Source organism: Notolepis coatsorum (genome assembly GCF_963971535.1).
Source record: "Notolepis coatsorum genome assembly, chromosome: 9".
Classification (NCBI taxonomy): Eukaryota; Metazoa; Chordata; class Actinopteri; order Aulopiformes; family Paralepididae; genus Notolepis; species Notolepis coatsorum.
In genome coordinates, this window is record NC_140173.1 from 138,450,126 (window position 1) to 138,467,585 (window position 17,460).

The 17,460-nt window shown below is 43.4% G+C and overlaps 1 protein-coding gene across 1 annotated transcript in view; it reads right to left on the reverse strand.

Annotated features, from left to right (window-relative positions):
- Window positions 1-13,348: 13,348 nt before the first annotated feature.
- kcnk12 (potassium channel, subfamily K, member 12) overlaps window positions 13,349-17,460 on the reverse strand; it is a gene marked incomplete at both ends in the record, with an annotated part of 146,495 nt that continues 142,383 nt past the window's right edge. The window contains one exon of the mRNA XM_084321105.1: window positions 13,349-14,247. Coding sequence (XP_084177231.1) covers window positions 13,349-14,247 — 899 coding nt within the window. The remainder of the gene's footprint in view (window positions 14,248-17,460) is intronic.

The window sequence follows — 17,460 nt, forward strand, 5'->3', positions numbered from 1 at the left end:
ACTCGTGTTCTAAGGGTCTCTTAAGGGCCTCTTAAGGCCAGCATTACACAGAAAACGATTTAAGTTGAAGATGCAGGTTGGAGACAAGGTCATTTTCAAGTTACAATGTTCTTGTTAGGGCGTGTCGTGTGACGCGCGATCCAGAAGCCCCTCAGTCGCTTGTGCAGCGCCAGCCTTAAGCTTTTATATAAAAGGCTGTCCATGTAGTAGAAGGTATAGGGCCTGTCATGTCCCCCTGCAGGAAATCCCCATTCTAGATCAATGGCAACAACGTTATAGGCTCCTGTCAACCATCCGAGCAGCCGATACATCATCCTGTTACCCTTACGTGACCTAAAAAACACCCATTTAAAATGCCCACGGTGCCAGACCCATCTACATAAACTGCTCTGAATGAAAACCAAGTGGTTTATATAGTAGAAAGACCGGTTCATGCGTTAAAGTGCACGGATTTATCATCCCGCTCAATGAGGAATAGTAACATGACACTCTCTGCAGACGGTATGATAGCATGATCATTATTATGCTGATACAGTACGTGACTGTGGTGCATAAAATTCACTTGCATATATTATGAAGACGAATGGCCTGTGAAGTCTGACGGCGGGGCTCATTATAGACCTTTTGTCAAACTCAGCAGATTGCCGAGCGGATCTGCCCATCTGCGGGACTCGTGTCGTGCTGTTACTTATTATCATAATCAACGGCCTACGGGATTAACTTCGGCAACAGCGACAACAACTGTAGATCGAGGTGTTTTTTAAACACGATGCATGGGGCTTTTTCACGCTGCACATTTGTCAGCCTTGGGTCTTTACAGGGGAATGCCACCCATTTTAAGAATGATGTTTCTTCTTCCTGTGCCCCGGGACATTCGGTCAGTATTTGGGAACATGCACCACTCTCTCTCTCTCTCCTAAAGGCCAGAAATCAAAGAGAGAACTCGCCAATCGGTGATGTCACTAGGATGTCAAATCTGGGGCTGCTCCATAGATAATGAACAGGGCTCTGACTTTATGAGGCCATACAAAGTTAATGTGAACTCTTTTACACCAACACAAAGTTTAAATTCTGGATTAGACCTGTTGGCAATAGTAGAGTAAACCTAATTTGGGTGTGAGAACTCAAGTAGACATTTTATAACTCCACAAAGTCAGTCACACACCTTTTACACACGCACGCACGCACGGCGCACGCACGCACGCACGCACGCACGCACGCACACACACACACACACACACGCACGCACGCACACGCACACACACACACAGTCAGTGCCCCATTCCCTGTCTATGAATTGTCATTGTAAATGTATTGTCATTGTCATTGCACAAGTACAAGTACAAGCGGCACGGTGGTGTAGTGGTTAACACTGTCGCCTCACAGCTAGAAGGTCCTGGGTTCAATTCCTGCTTAGGGACCAGGGTGGTTCCCGGGCGCGGCGCACTGCTGCAGCCCTTGTCTGATGGGGTGGGAAGGGCAGAGAACATTCATCAGCGACTCAGTGCATGTGTGTGTGTGTGTGTGTGTGTGTGTTAGTTCCTGTGGGTCGCCCATCGCATGTGTGTGTGTGTTAAGTCTGCATGACAAATAAAGACTTCTTCTTCTTCTTCTACAACGAAATGAAGTTGGCATGTAACCAGAGTGCAAAGGAGCAGTGAAGTGCACTGTAGTGTACAGTATAACTATATAACTCTATATAGAGTATGAGAAAGCCACGGAGGAAATATGCTAAGCTAATGTATGTGCAGTATTATATATATATACAGTGGTATGAGTATGAATAACCACTCTAGCCAGTGGTTTAAATAATATGAGTAGGTATAGCTATATACAGATATAGATACAGTAGTGTTATTATACATTGTTATTATAGGCCTATAGTGTTATATGAATAAACTATAGGTTGGATATAGGTAGTATAATGCGGGGTAGTTACGAGTACAGTGTAAGACAGGTGTAGGCAGTATGGGGAGTATATACATATGGATTTGAATATAAAGTTCACAGTTAGAGTGTAGAGTTCAGAGTTCGACAGAGTCAATTGACTGGGGGTGAGGGGCGAGGAGACTTTTCAAGTCAAATCAAGTGTTCCTTTATTAATCCCCTTGGGGAAATCCAGGTGTCATGTTTCCTCAGTCTCCTGGTGAGCCCAAGACTAGAGATGTGAACAACCATGAATTTAAAGCTGGAGACACACGTGACCGACATTCTGTTGATATGGATGCGTATTATGTCTGCTTTGGTCTTTCTGAAGGTCTTTACATCCAGGTGACATCACAAATGTGACGGTTCTCTCCGATTTCTACCTTTAGGGGCGAATGCCGCATGTTTACAAATACTGACTGAACTGTCCTGCATGGGGCTGGGAACATGAATAACATGTTCATTCCTAAAATGGGTTGCATTTCTTGTTAGCTTATCAGTTCGCTTAATCAGTGCACTGGAGCAGTGCCAGATAACTAGGTTAATCCACTTTGGAATTGGCTGGTGTGAAATGCTTGTTAACCCAAGGTTAACAAGCAAGATAGTTAACCCTAGGTTTAATCAAATGCAGCGTGAAAAGCCCTCGTTTTACACGTCATGGTTTCTCTCACTTGCCTTTGCTGCCCTTTTACAGTACCGGGCTGAGAAAGTCACTTTCAAAATAGTTTACAGGTTAGCAATTTTAGAACTGTTATCCACTGGAATAGTCAGTCAGCAATGTCATGTGTTTTGATGAAGAATGTGAAGACCAATTCACAGAATGTAATTTAACCGTGTTATCATAATCATCAACATCCTTAATCAAGATATGTAAAACAATGTCTCTGTCCATAATTCAAATACATGTTAGCCTTAAACATTTGCCTCAGTGATCCAAGAAAGTGTCTGATAAAAAAAATTTAAAAATTTATGCGAAGCACCTCTATATCTCACTCACTCAGGCATGAATTCAGTCTTTCACTCACACTTAGCCACTCTGCCCCTAATGGCGACTCACAGCCAATTCAATCTATAGGAGAATGCTTCACATCTGTGACACGATGTGTCCTTGTTAAAGTATAAAAGCTATAGACTCCTCCCATGCCGTTTGCAAGCTGCTATATTATAGTAACAGCACATTGGGAAGTAATATAGGAAATAATATTACCATCTAGTAATACATCCGCTACTGTGATCCAAGACTGGCTATGTTCACCCTGTGATGTTATGTAAAGTACAAATAGTGTGGGCTTGAACAAACATACAGTAATCCCTACGACCACCTGCCTCCTCTCAAAGAGGACACAGAGGACAGGACAGTTAAAACCATTGCAATCAATGGAGATCAATTTTGCAAAATGCAAAAGGGTTGTATAGTACAACACACAAGCTCTACACACTAGATTCTTTTTGAGAAGGAAACCTTTTTTATCGTTTTTTTTGTAATATGCAAGGACAAAAGTAAGGCAATTGATTTCAAGCCATGCATGCATTTTTAAGTGAGCAAACTTTACTCTAAATACTACATTTTAATGTTGTCAAAAGCTTGATGTGTCTCTGTTGTATATGTTTAATGAGTAATGAGTATTTGTATCAAATAAGCCCGGGGGGGGGGGGGGGGGTCTCGTATTAAGGAAGATGTCTTAAAGCCCCATGTCATGTCTTAAAGGCAAGGTAAATCCCTGATTCGTTCCTAATTATGTAATTTGCTATCGAATGTGTATAGTGAACAACTAAAAAGTATGAGAACACAGTCTTTTGACATAGCTACTGTATACAACTCTTTAGAATAAGTCTCCTTTCCCTTGTAGTCGCTTTCAACTTGACGACATGAACATTCTAAATGGACCCACCTTTATTTCCTGTTGCAATGTTTGCTAATGCAATAACTGACAGGAAATACACTTGGGTCCAAACTGTTCCCTAGCAACAGAATTCCACTGAAACCGTCTATACTGGGTTAGACATGGCTAAGCAAGGAATTAAATTCCCGTCATCTCCTGCATCTCATGCACCAATCATATTTAGGAGAAAGATGATCGATATGGGCTATCTCGCCAAGCTGACTCATGTAAGTGAATGGGAAATGCTAACAAGATTAGCACCATACTCCAGGAGGACTAATGAATTAAAAACACAGATTTGGGTGGTGTAACCTAGTTAGCTAGTTAGTCGATTAGTCAAGCTTTCTAAACAAGTAGGGTCCATTTGATAGATTGGGTAGTTTATTCCATAGCAGCAAAACGTTTCAGTGATACTGTAGAATGGAAAATAAAATGGTAGGCCCTACTTGAGCTGAAAGGGAGCTGTCAAGCATTATCTGATCACAGCCCCATAATCCTGAGAAATGGTTTGTGCCAAACAAGCTGTTTTTGAGCTGGGTTTTATAATAGTTATTAACAGTTTTTCAATTGAAATGTTGGTGGATGCTTAATATGACACTCAAGTCTGATATGGTACATTTAAATATGTTGGCAGAGGCTTTATGATGGAACATCACATTCCATTTATTTTTTTATTACAATCTTTAACCCATCATACTGCTTCACTCTGTACACACACGCATGCGCAACTTCGACCATTTCCTGTAGTAAGTCACGTGAGCTACACACTGGGGATTGCAAAAGCCCATGATACCGAAAGCCTGAAAGTCCGGAGAAATTCCCATTGGACCGAAAGCTGTTACTGTATCATAAAAAAAAAGCCCATTGCTTCGATGTGTCTTTGCTTCCGAATAGTTAGAAAGGAAGCTCATTAGTCCGACAGCCCTTTGCCCCAAAAACACACACTCTCACTGGAGGTTTTTGCCCTTAATGTCGTAAGTGTATTTGGACGTGCAAACACAGCTACTGTTTGCAAAATGCTTGCTTTTTAGTCAGCCCATTGGCAAAACATTTAGAGGCTTTAGCTGTAATTAAAGCAACAATGTGCATTTCTGGCATCTGCTGGCCAATACAATACATAAATATATTACTTATGTGGTCGATTACTTATGTCCTGTGGTCGATTAGTACTTTATTTAGGTTTTGTGACTAGACCCTGTTGGCTGGCCACAAGCGGTACTGTCTGAGCGTCTTTGATCTGTTGCCTCTGTGTGCTTTTTTTTTTACATGCAGACTTTTTGCAGAGTGAATTCTTGGTTTCTCTGTGGCTGCATATTTGTTTTCTATTGTTGCAAAAAATACCAAGCGTTCTGTGCAGGAAGAAACTAGAAAGACATACTCCTGGTATCACGAGAAGGCTCACTAAGCCTGTCTCACCAGACCATTTCTGGGGAGAACAGCGAAGGTGAGTTTCGTGTTGAAGCGCCAATGGTCTCAACTTGCTTTGTACTCCAGAACCTGATTACATGCTCCAGGACCTGATTACATGCTCCAGAACCTGATTACATGCTCCAGAACATGATTACATGCTCCATGAACCTGATTACATGCTCCATGACATGATTACAAGCTCCATGACCTGATTACAAGCTCCAGAATCAGATTACAAACTCCAGAACCATGTGTTCCAGAACCTGATTACATGCCATTACATGCTCCAGAACCTGATTACATGCCATTACATGCTCCAGAACCTGATTACATGTTCAAGAACCTGATTACATGCTCCAGAACCTGATTACATGTTCAATAAGCTGATTACATGTTCAAGAACCTGATTACATGTTCAATAAGCTGATTACATGTTCAAGAACCTGATTACATGCTCCAGAACCTGATTAAATGATCCATAACATAAAACAATAAAAAATAAAAAAGACACATTGTTGCTTTAATAGACAGCAGACACAAGTTGGGGAGTGTGGGGTCACGGGGTGTGGCTCATTAGTAGTACGGATTTTACTTAAGACAACAACCCCTCTTAAATCGGCAACTAAATTTATTAAACAACAATTATAAAATGCAGTGGAGAGAAGGGTGGCAGCATGTCTCAGGTCTCCTGCCTATAGGCTGTATGACATGACCACAAAACACCTCAACCATAATCTCTTCCTCCATAGATGATAACTTGGACTGGATCTTGAGAAAATGATCCAATGATTCAGATTTGTTTGAAAGAATAATTTACATTTACATTTAGAATAATGCAGCTAAAATAGGGAGGTGTAGTGGTTACGTCATTGCCGTTGTTCGCGTTCCACCCTCTGTCCAACCCAATGTATTTCCCCATTTCCCATTTCTAAATCATCTCGTTTAAAACAAATAAAGCATTAACATTGACATGGTGTACCTTTCTGTGCTTATTCATCCACAATCTATAGCTCAACGTGAAAATATTCGCAATTAAATTAAAAAATCGCAGAATTTTATTTCAATAAAAAATTATTAAACAATAATGTTAGTGATAGAAGGGAAACCATTTTGTGCAAAAGTGGAAAGTTTTTCAAATTCCATGCGGCAGAATTGTTACAATAGCCGATAATCTATTTTCCCAATGATAAATCCCTATGCGGGTGGAACAACCAGTGACGTCCGACTACACCTCCCTATGGAGCCATACTATGCTGTCCGTGGTGCTGAAACTGGTTTGGCAAAATAGGTCTCTGTTCTTCTCTCCACAATTAATTTAGCGGCAAGAAACACTGCTTTTATTTCCGCTCTTTCATACAACGTAGGTTTACTCCCCCTTTGTACTTCAAACAATACAATAAAAGAAACGTTTTATATGGCATCTCCACAATGACACACACACACAATGATATGCTGCTGTTCTAATGACAGGACTCGGGGAATGCTTCATCTTAATGAGGACCGCTTTCTTTTATGCAAGTGCCAACAATCAAAATAGATGGCAAAGTATTTACAGATTCTAAATGTCTTTGAGGTGGGGAGACTATAGCATCAAAGAAACACTGCAGAGTGTACCAGAACGAGAGCTTTTTCCCTCCTCTTCCTTCGCCCATCATTTATTTAGGCTGGAGGACAGGACGATTTTCACAGGAACTGAAAAACACATGGTTAGAACGAAGCACTCCTATAGGCAGAGGAGATTCAACAAAAAGGGCGTTATGGATTGATGGATTCGATCAGGAAATATTTGGGCTGTGATACAGCTCCACAGGCAGGGAGCAGTGTGCACACATAATAATAGGCTGTGTTACTGTTGTTTAACTTATATGATTTAATTTGTTTGTGGCTTTAAGAGGTGGTGTGGTACTGCTGTGCCACACCTTGCTTCTTAACTTGTCTCCCCATTAAAGACCACAATGGAAATAATCTGTTAGCTTTATTGTGTTTATCCTTGATGACCTTTCTTAACCTGTTAAGCCCTAGTCATATTTTCCGAAAATTCGCCTAAAAGTACATACCCAATTAAATGGAAGATTACTCCACTTCTACAAGGTATCAAATAATTGTAAAAATTCATCTTTGACGGTGAATAACACACAAATAATTCAGCACCTCCTTGAGATCAAGTGTACAAAAAATCTAAGCAAATGAAACAAGGGCAGATGATTTACAGGTTTTTTTTGTAGATACAATACTGAATTTTGCCACCCTTTTGTTTATTTAATTTAATTATAAAAATGTCATAATTTTTAGCCAATGGACACACACAAAAAACTAACATTTTGCAAACAGTGTCTTTGTGTCAAAATACGTTAAGATACTAAGGGCAAGCAAAGGGCTGTCGGACTAATGCGCTTTGTTTAACGTTATAACAGGCTACCATACTAATGGGCTTTTGGTCCAATAGGAGACCAGCTGACGGTGAACGAATCGGGATAGTGCCAGTGTAAAGGTCCCGCCAACTTAGGACACCGGAACTGCCTCTGTTTTGAATGCGTTATCTTTTCTTATCGACTATCTTTGCTCATACCCATGGGAATCATGAGAGTCAAGCCCGCACTGGCCATCGGGAGCACCTGCCCAAATATATATTTTAAAATGTTAAAGTCAGGCCAGTGTTTCTAGTTGTGATGGTGCAATAGTGAACATTTGTTGACCTCTCAACCGGCCCTTTCAGCAACAGGACCTCTCAACAGGACCTCTCAGTAGGACCTCTCAGGACCTCTCAACAGGACCTCTCAACAGGACCTCTCAGCAGGACCTCTCAACAGGACCTCTCAACAGGACCTCTCAGTAGAACCTCTCAACAGGACCTCTCAACAGGACCTCTCAGTAGGACCTCTCAACAGGACCTCTCAACAGGACCTCTCAGTAGGACCTCTCAACAGGACCTCTCAGCAGGACCTCTCAGTAGGACCTCTCAGTAGGACCTCTCAATAGGACCTCTCAACAGGACCTCTCAGTAGGACCTCTCAGTAGGACCTCTCAACAGGACCTCTCAGTAGGACCTCTCAGTAGGACCTCTCAACAGGACCTCTCAACAGGACCTCTCAGTAGGACCTCTCAGTAGGACCTCTCAGTAGGACCTCTCAGCAGGACCTCTCAACAGGACCTCTCAGTAGGACCTCTAAGCAGGACCTCTCAACAGGACCTCTCAACAGGACCTCTCAACAGGACCTCTCAACAGGACCTCTCAGCAGGACCTCTCAGTAGGACCTCTCAACAGGACCTCTCAGCAGGCTGAGACTGGCCATTGGACCGGTGACCTGGCCTGCTAAATGCCCTGCAGAATAAAACATTGAACGCTAGACTGCACAAGGCTGAAACAAGGCAGCCAGTCAAGACCCCCAGACCCCTGTTTAAAAAGTGGCCTGACTCATTCTATTTTTCCCGGCCTGAATTATTTTCCCAGTCTGGCCTGATGAGAGTTCCTCACACAACATCGGAGGCGAATCCCACTCCTCCTAGCCGGCACGGACAGCCCCCTTCCCGTTGCTTGGTGACACATTAGGCAAGGGAACGCTCTATGCTTGACAGGGAGGGCATCATTTGCTACTGTATGCCCACATTCCCACTTAAAAGTACAAATGGTTTGACATTTTCCCAGTGTCATTTTAAAGCTCAAAACAAAACACAGGCATGTCATAATTTTCCCGCCCAAATAAGGGAGGGTGGCTGCTTTGGGGACATGACTGTATTATTAAACTAGCTTTGTCTGTGGTTCACACATTCTCCACGTGTGCTGAGTTGGTGGATTTGGAATTTCGCGGTGACAAAAAAATAATAAAAAAATACATCATTAGACAAAACATGCTTGGATTTAGCAGCTCAGGTCATCCAATGGCATCAGTGCATTCTCATAGTGGGGGGGGGGGGGGGGGGGGGGATTAAATTGCAACATCCGGACATTTAAGGCTAGATCCACAAAGAATGGATTGCACGGAGCAAGTTGCACCCTTGCCTTCATTATGAATTGAAAATGGGGGACCCTGATGTAAACAAGACGAAAGTCTTTCTCTGGTCTGCATCCCCTTAACAATTGTGTGTATTGAGCCGTACTGTATTGTACCCATTCTGCAATCTGTTAATAAAATGTTCATTCAATCAATCAATCTGCACGGTGATTGATTGAATGAAAATGGATTCTTTGTGGATTAGTGTTAACCCTTTCACTACCGCACTACCAAATGGTTAACCCTTTCACTGCGACAATACAGAAGGTTAACCCTTTCACTGCCACACACGACAAAGGGTTAACAATGTGGCTTTTAAAATTAGGCTACTTAGCAAAACATATAATCATCCTGTAAAACATCACTTTACTGTACCTCTCACACCAAAGCAGTATAAACATTACCCGGACAACATTACCGGGGGATTCTCTTTTTATTCTCTTCAAAATGACGACAACACTTAAAGGTGCTATAGATTTTGACGTAGAGTCATCTTTTAATTGTTTTAATAATACACCCACAGAGCTTTTAGAAAGGTGCAGAATAAAAGTATTGCCCCACCTCCCCCAAAACAGATATGAATGAATATATCATTAAAAAATCTTTTATGGGTCAAAAATGAATGTTGTTGTTTACATGTTGCAGGCATGTATCCCCTCCCTACGTCCCGTTTTCCCCATGTGGTGCACCTGATAAATGCCATGCTGATCTAGTTTGCCATCTAGCGGCTGAATCTATAGCACCTTTAAGCGGTCTGTGCTCCAGAAATTCAACACAGGTGTTTTGACTCCTGTCTGCCAGGGGGTGTAAAAAATGTTTTGTTGCTATCATCACAAACTGCTCTATCCACTTCACTAGCATAATATTGTCTCGCCGTCAGGAAGAAACCTCCCGTGGCTCCCTCAATGTTTACAATAAGAAACGAATGCTGGGGACAGAAAGTTATAGAGGGCACTGTTTCCCAAACAAATCAAAGACTTGGGAAATTAACATTCGGTATGAGAATATCATGCGACATTCCAAGCTTCCGATCTCTGCTGTACTTTCATTAGGCTGGTCACAAACAACTGTGAAGGGAGATACTGAAAGCTGGGCAACCTTTGTTCACTGTCCATGTCCTTATATCATATAGTGTAGTTCAGAGACGGCTCGGCGTACTTTCACGTTGTTCATCGACACTACCGTGACTGTGCAAGAGACATGTAACAGAGAGACGCATTCATGTTCAATCATCCATTTTGTATTTGTATGTAGATATTTGAAAGCGATATAGAAAAATATACTTCCTCTGTTGTTGTTTTTCTATATACACAGCTATCTCGTATGGCTTCACCATAGTGGCATGCAGGAAAACTAACACGAGCCTGAAGTTTCAACTACCTGAGTCTTTTACATTTTATTTTATTTTTATTTTTATTTTTTACTATTTGTCCTCTTTTTCAAGGCTGGGGTGAGAGGAATGGACATAATATTGGAACCTATGCACAGAAAGCAAGAAAAACGAAAACAGGATAGATCTAGCATCTCTAATTGGCGCTGTGTTGCAAAAGGCGCCTGTTTAGGGACATTCCAGTGCTATTTACATGTTACGCCATGTTTGTATTCACAGTGTGAAGGCTGATGAATGGGAGGGGAGGAGACGAGGTTCTGCAAGAGCAAAGGAAGCGGGATGTGGTGTCGTGTGTGTGTCTGTGTGTGCGTGCGTGCGCTGGAAGTAGAGATGGTGCGTGCGGACTGGAGGAGACAGAAGCTATAACGATGGACGTCAGGGGGAAAGAGTTGAGCTTGTGGGCTTGAGCTGATATGGATTGGAGAAGGATTTGGATGGGGTGCGGTAATCTTTCTGTCCCGGGCAAATATATTCCATCTGATAGCGAACTAGATCCCATTATCGCCCCCAAGAGAGAGACCTCAGCCGCGACCTGGAAGTGGGGTCATGCGTTGGCTGAGCTGCAAAGCCGGTACCAGTTATTTTCAAACCAATTCCACACTTTAACCCTAACCTTACCTTTACTGTAGCCAGGGCCTTCTGGCAGATATGATCTAGACACAACCATTGGGTCATGACTCATGATATGTACACATGCTGCATGTCTGCATACTATACATGCATATTGCTTTCAGCATACATATATATATACAAACTCTCTATATACAATATTTCTCTCTGATTCTCCAAATCTCTCTAGATAGTGAGACCACCACAATCAATTACCTTATTGTCTCTCTCATGCTCCAACTCTCTAAATCTTGCTATCTCTCTCTCTCTCTCTGTCTGTCACTCTCTCTCTCTCTGTCTATCACTCTCTCTCTCTCTCTCTTTCTCACAATCAAGAGTGTTTTTTCCTGTCCCTGTCTGGCAACAGTCAACGCTATCTTTAACTCACAGCGATTGATTTAAATGGCTGGTGCACTTAGAAGTGAGAGAGAGAGAGAGAGAGAGAGAGAGAGAGAGAGAGAGATAGAGATAGAGATAGAGATAGAGAGAGAAATATACAGAGAGAGGGAGAGCGAGAGAGAAATAGAGAGAGACATTGATCGCACCATCTCTCCGCCACAAAACAGCCTCCATCCATTAAACTAAGCCCGCACATTTGCACTGAAATCAAGGGAAAAGAAAGCCTCTATCATACCTCTTTTTGGGTTCATGCTTTTTGTCTCATGCCGAGCTGCTGCAGCACAAAAGGCTTCTCTCTAGCGGAAAGGCGTGTAAAATCCTCAGTAAAGACGAGAATCAATGCTAGATAATGACTGCATGAAAGGAAGCAGAGGAACTTATTTCCCTCGTTATCCCACTCCCTTAGTGACATTTTTTATCACGGTTATTATGTGCCTGGTGGAGAAAAGCATCCGTATTTCTCCTCTACCCTCCCCTCATTCCCTCTCATCCATACATCCTCTCTCGTGCATATGTCCTCTCTCCTTTAGGCCCAGTGGGATGTGAAAGGGGTATTTCTCATTCATGCTCTGAGGTCTGCAAACTCCATACTGTTCAGTGATTATTCAACGGCAGGCTTTTTCATCTCTCTTTTTTGACAGGCAACCTTTGGTGGAGAGAGAGTCGGCAGAGTTGCAATGTGCCTTCAGTTTAACTTTAGCCTACACGTACCCTTTGAGTCGAAGCCTTTGGCCCCCTAAACATGTTTGGAGCTGATAAGCTTCTCATCGGAGCCAACCGATTTTCATTCCGCCGCTCTCTGCTCTTCTCCTCCCACCCCCACCCCTCTCTCCATCTTGGGAAATAAGAAATGACTGTTTGAAGGCCTGCCGTGTGGTGCCCTCTCACATTATAGCTATACCCCGTAGGAACTGCTCTCTCATTCCACGTGCCTTGATCTATGGAATCAACCGCCTGAGGCTCCGACGTGTCAAGATACAACAAAGGGGGGGGGGCTTTGCTTGATGAGTGAAAGGTCATCGAATGGTGCAAGTAATGCATGGAGATAAATACAATGCATAGTTTAAATATGTGCTATATTATCCGGTAATTCCCTTTTTGTTCCCAAAATGTTTATATCACAATTCCACATGTACATTGGAATAAACTGGCAATAAGTTTGAAAGCTACGACGACCGCATGACGTGCCCCACCATCATCTCCATTACAGTAAACTAATCTTCATATTCCTATATTAACTGTTGTATGGCAAATCCGTCCGGTGAATAACACTGGTGTGTGTGTGTTTGTGTGTCCAGGAGTTGTTCTTCGATGGATCTGAGATTGACTAGATTTACCGTAGCAGGTTGTGCCCTTCATGCCTCCTTGTGTGGCGCTCTCCATTTATGCACCAAGGGGTTTATATGACAGCAGTGCACATTAAAATGTTTATACAGGTGGATCTTTCTTCATATCATCCCCATGATATCTATCACCATCCACCTCATCATCATCATCCACCTCATCATCATCATCATCATCATCATCACCACATGTTGTTAATTCCAACCAAAGGTATCCAAAAGAAATCATGCATATCATGCATATCAAGAGGGATATTTTAGAATCCATTTCAAAAGCCTCATCTTTGTCTATGATAATCGACCCAAAGGCCTTGCCGTGTGGAGCCAGAGAGCTGCCCCACTCTGTTAGCATTCCCACAGCTCAGGTTGAACCCAGTATCAGTGCCTGACGAGGCTCTACCTGGAGTTACTCGTCTCTGCCAGTCTGTTGTTCATGATACCCAGGGCGCCCACTCCCCCGGAAAAACCGTTATGGAGTGAGCCTCCGCTCACTGTCCTGGGATATCCGTTGGCCGAATCCGACAGCTGCTTCTGCATGAGGGCCAGGGACACCTTGCTGGAGGCCGTGAGCTCCTTCATGGAGATCATCTCCCCCGACAGCCTGCGTCCCTCTGTGTCACTGTCACCGGGCCCGTCCGCGTCGGCCGTCCGCCCGGCGCGGCCCTTGTCCTTGCGCACCTTGGCGCCCGGCCGGATGGCGTTGCGGCGGCCCAGGAAGGCGTTGCCCTTGTTGCAGCGCTGGCAGAACAGGCAGCTCATCTTCTCCAGCAGCCAGTTGAGCACCTGCTTGATGACGATGGAGATGACGTTGAAGAGCGAGTAGATGCAACACACGCCCGTCAGCATGAAGAGGAAGTTGGCCACCCGGTAGAGGCTCTGGTACTCGTACGCCGCTTTCTGGCTGCTCACCAGGTCGCCGAAGCCGATGGTGCTGAAGGTGGCGAAGCAGAAGTAGAGGGAGTCCAGGTAGGCCCAGCCCTCCACGGGCGTGTACATGGCCGAGGCGCAGCAGGAGATGGTGATGGCGGACAGGCCGAGGATCAGCATCACGTGGTACACCGAGGGCTTCCAGCCCGGGAAGCTGTAGGCCGAGAAGTCGTGGCGGATGCCCGGCGGCAGGAGTCCGCTGTTCCGGATGCGCCGCTCCCTCACCGCCTTCATCACCACGGCCAGCAGGGTGATGATGCGCTCCAGGAACAGGTTAAAGAAGAGGATGGTGGCGGCGCAGCCCAGCATCCCGTAGAAGATCAGGAACACCTTGCCTGCTACCGTCACCGGAGTGGTCATCCCGAAACCTGCAGGGAGACAGGAGGAGGAAGCCATCAAAGAAATAGACTTGGACTGCACTAGACAACACATGTCGCTTTGAGATGTAGTGATTCAGAGGGAGCGTTTCATAGCTGAGCACAGAGAGATGATTTGAAGGGCCCCAAAGTTTAAAAATCTATAGATTTGTTGTGTTTCTAGCCATTTCTAAACACACAATTGTGTTTTGAAGAACCGAATATATTCACTCGATTCAAACTGATGTGAGGGCGGTTTATACAATTCTAGGTGTTTCAATATATGCCGTGACATGGATCTTGAAAGAGCATGGTATCTCCTCAGCATACAAATGACATGTGAACATAACAATGTTTTAGTTATTTCTGCTTATCAATGGAGTGTTTCCTACACACGAAAAACCGTACATTTTCAATAAAAAAAGATATATCTAAAAAAGTGCCATTGTTCAGCATTGGGTCAATGTGGAACATACTCCATTACATTATGCGAGCCATGGTTTCGCTCCCTAAAACAGCTTAGAAATCACTTTAGTGGGACTTGAGCTAGATATTCAAAAAAGTTGTATATGGCTCACACATACAGCTACAGTAGTTCTCCTCTAATAAACTCATTCAAGCAGAGGAACTTAAGAGTACAGCGTAATGGATAAGGTAACTATACTTTTAGTGTGCATTCAACAATGACTGCTTCGTGGCACTTAGTAGCATGGCACTGTGAGACTGTGAGACTTTTCATGCAGTCTGTGAAATATGTAACCCGTCAGAAATAGTGACCTTTTGTCCATTTTTACCATTTTGTTCATCTTCATCACGTGAGGTCTCCACTGAGGTCAAGGTTAGGGTTACGGTTCAGCAGAGAACCGGCACACAGGTCACTGTTTCTGACGGGTCACAGATTCCAGTGTAACACTGGCAGCTATTCAAGTTTCAAGTTTCAAGTTTCTTTAATAGTTGTCATACAGAAGTACAGAATACTTTTGTACAAAATGCTTCTTACTGTTGCGCTCCAGAGACTGTGCATGACAAGATAAGTATGAAATAAAGACATAGTAAAAATTAGAAGTAAAAAAAGAGGTCACAGTGTTCAGTTTAGACATATGTACAATGTTCGTAGACGTAGTTACCATACAATATACAATACTGTGCAGTGTACTAATATACAATACTATATAGTGCAAGGCATAAATGGACGAGGTGCAGTTTAGGTACAATTCACAGTAGGTGTACGAGTTCTACCACCGAATAGGTGAGACACAGACACAGCCTTAGCATTGCTGCTGTCAGTCATGCCAAGACGCCTTGACTGGATGCTAGGGCTGTCCCCGACTAAGGATTTGGATGGTCGACTAGGATTGGCCAAAATTTGCCGTTAGTCGACTATTGGTTTTTTTTTTTTTTTTTTTTGGGCTGTGTGGGGTGCTTAATGTCTGAAGGAGTCGACTGAAGGCTTCTTGTCCTCTGCAAAAGCATGCAATTGGTCCACTGATGGATACATCTTGATATTTGTCTAGTCTAGTGTGTTCATTAGATGGGTGAAATCCTCCTTCAGTGCCTCTGTGCCTGTTTTCATAGGCAGTTAGCCTCTGGTATGTGTGCCATTAGCGTTAGCCACGATTCTAGGCCTATTTTCTTTTGGAAAGAATGGTAAAAAAAAATAATTTTTTTTTTTTTTTTTTTTTTTTATTATATTCGACTAAGAGGTTGGCCAGTCGACTACGGCCCCTTTCGACCGATTAGTCGACTAATCGATTAATAGGGGTCAGCCCTACTGGATGCTAATGCAGTTTTTGGCTAATGTTATTCAAGGCACATTGGGGTGTATTGGCATCGTTCTCCGGACAAGGAAAGTGAAGGGGGAGAAAATGGTTCCCTACTTTGCGGCAAAGAGCTTAAAAGCACAAGTTCTGCAATGGACTGACAATGCAGCTTTTTCAGAAGCGTGATTTCGGCTTGTCCTGTTTATTTTTCTCATTCCTTCAGGGTTTATCGTGCTACTGGAGGGAATGGGTCACGTGTGTGGGGAGGTTCCTGCTGCTGGTGCATGCTGAGCCGGGGTACTTCCTGATCTGGAGGAGTGTTCCAGGTGAACAACAGGGCTGTGCAGCTGCAACCTGAAGTCCCTAATGGCAACATTAGCTGATGATGAGACAAGAATCTCATTAGCAGTCTGGGGAGACCAGCGCTGTGTCTTTTAATTATGACGGCTTGAGGTCGTCCTGCCTGCCGCTCATGTGCAGACACACACACATACACACACACACACACACACATGCTGTTTACACGGCTATGCTGGATGGCAAAAAGCAGAGATGATGCATGAAAGTGGATGTATACTGTAGGAATACTACTATGGGGATGTCTTGGCAAAGCGAGCACCCAAGTTCGTACGAAGGGCTTTCTAAAAAAGTATGATATTGAAAAAGGTTTGATTCTTGGATTGCAGGGTCCTTATAATTGACTAATAATAATAATCTGGAAGGTGCCTAACAAGACCTACGGAGCAAGTACTTTTGGAGCTGATCAAAAACAAGGACCTGTCTCATCATACCCAGATGAAGACTCTCTGAGTCAAAACACATTGGTTTATCTATTATTTAATGAAGGATTTCTAGACTTGTAATCAGAGTACCTCGGATTCTTTTCAGACTGCCAGTCACCAGCATAGAATTACATAAAGAATATGTTGGACAGTGACCATTTAATTTTTTTATCCCTGTAGTTGTACTTTCATTCCTCTGACATTGTGATGGTTGTAGTTTGTTCCTTTGTGTTTTTAGTGTGTGTATGTGTATGTGTGTGTGTGTGTGTGTGTGTGTGTGTGTGTGTGTGTGTGTGTGTGTGTGTGTGTGTGTGTGTGTGTGTGTGTGTGCGTGTGTATGTGTGTGTGTCGTCTATAGGATCCCCAAAAAAGGCAATATCCCCGATGATCCGTCAACCTGGAAAGACATTTCCCTTTTACCCACCATCTATAAAGTGTTCATGAAATGCGTTCTTGCCCGAATCCACCCATGGCTTGTGGATGAAAACATATACTCTCCCAAGCAAAAGGCCTACATCGATCGGCAAGGCATGAATGAACATGTGTTTTGTCTCAAAACGGGTATCGACGACTTTAAGCACGGGTCTAGTGAATACTCTGCTGTTTTTCACACAATGCACACAATGTTATGATTACAGCTCTTGAGGAAATACATCTGCCCCAGGTTTATATTGACATTGTCA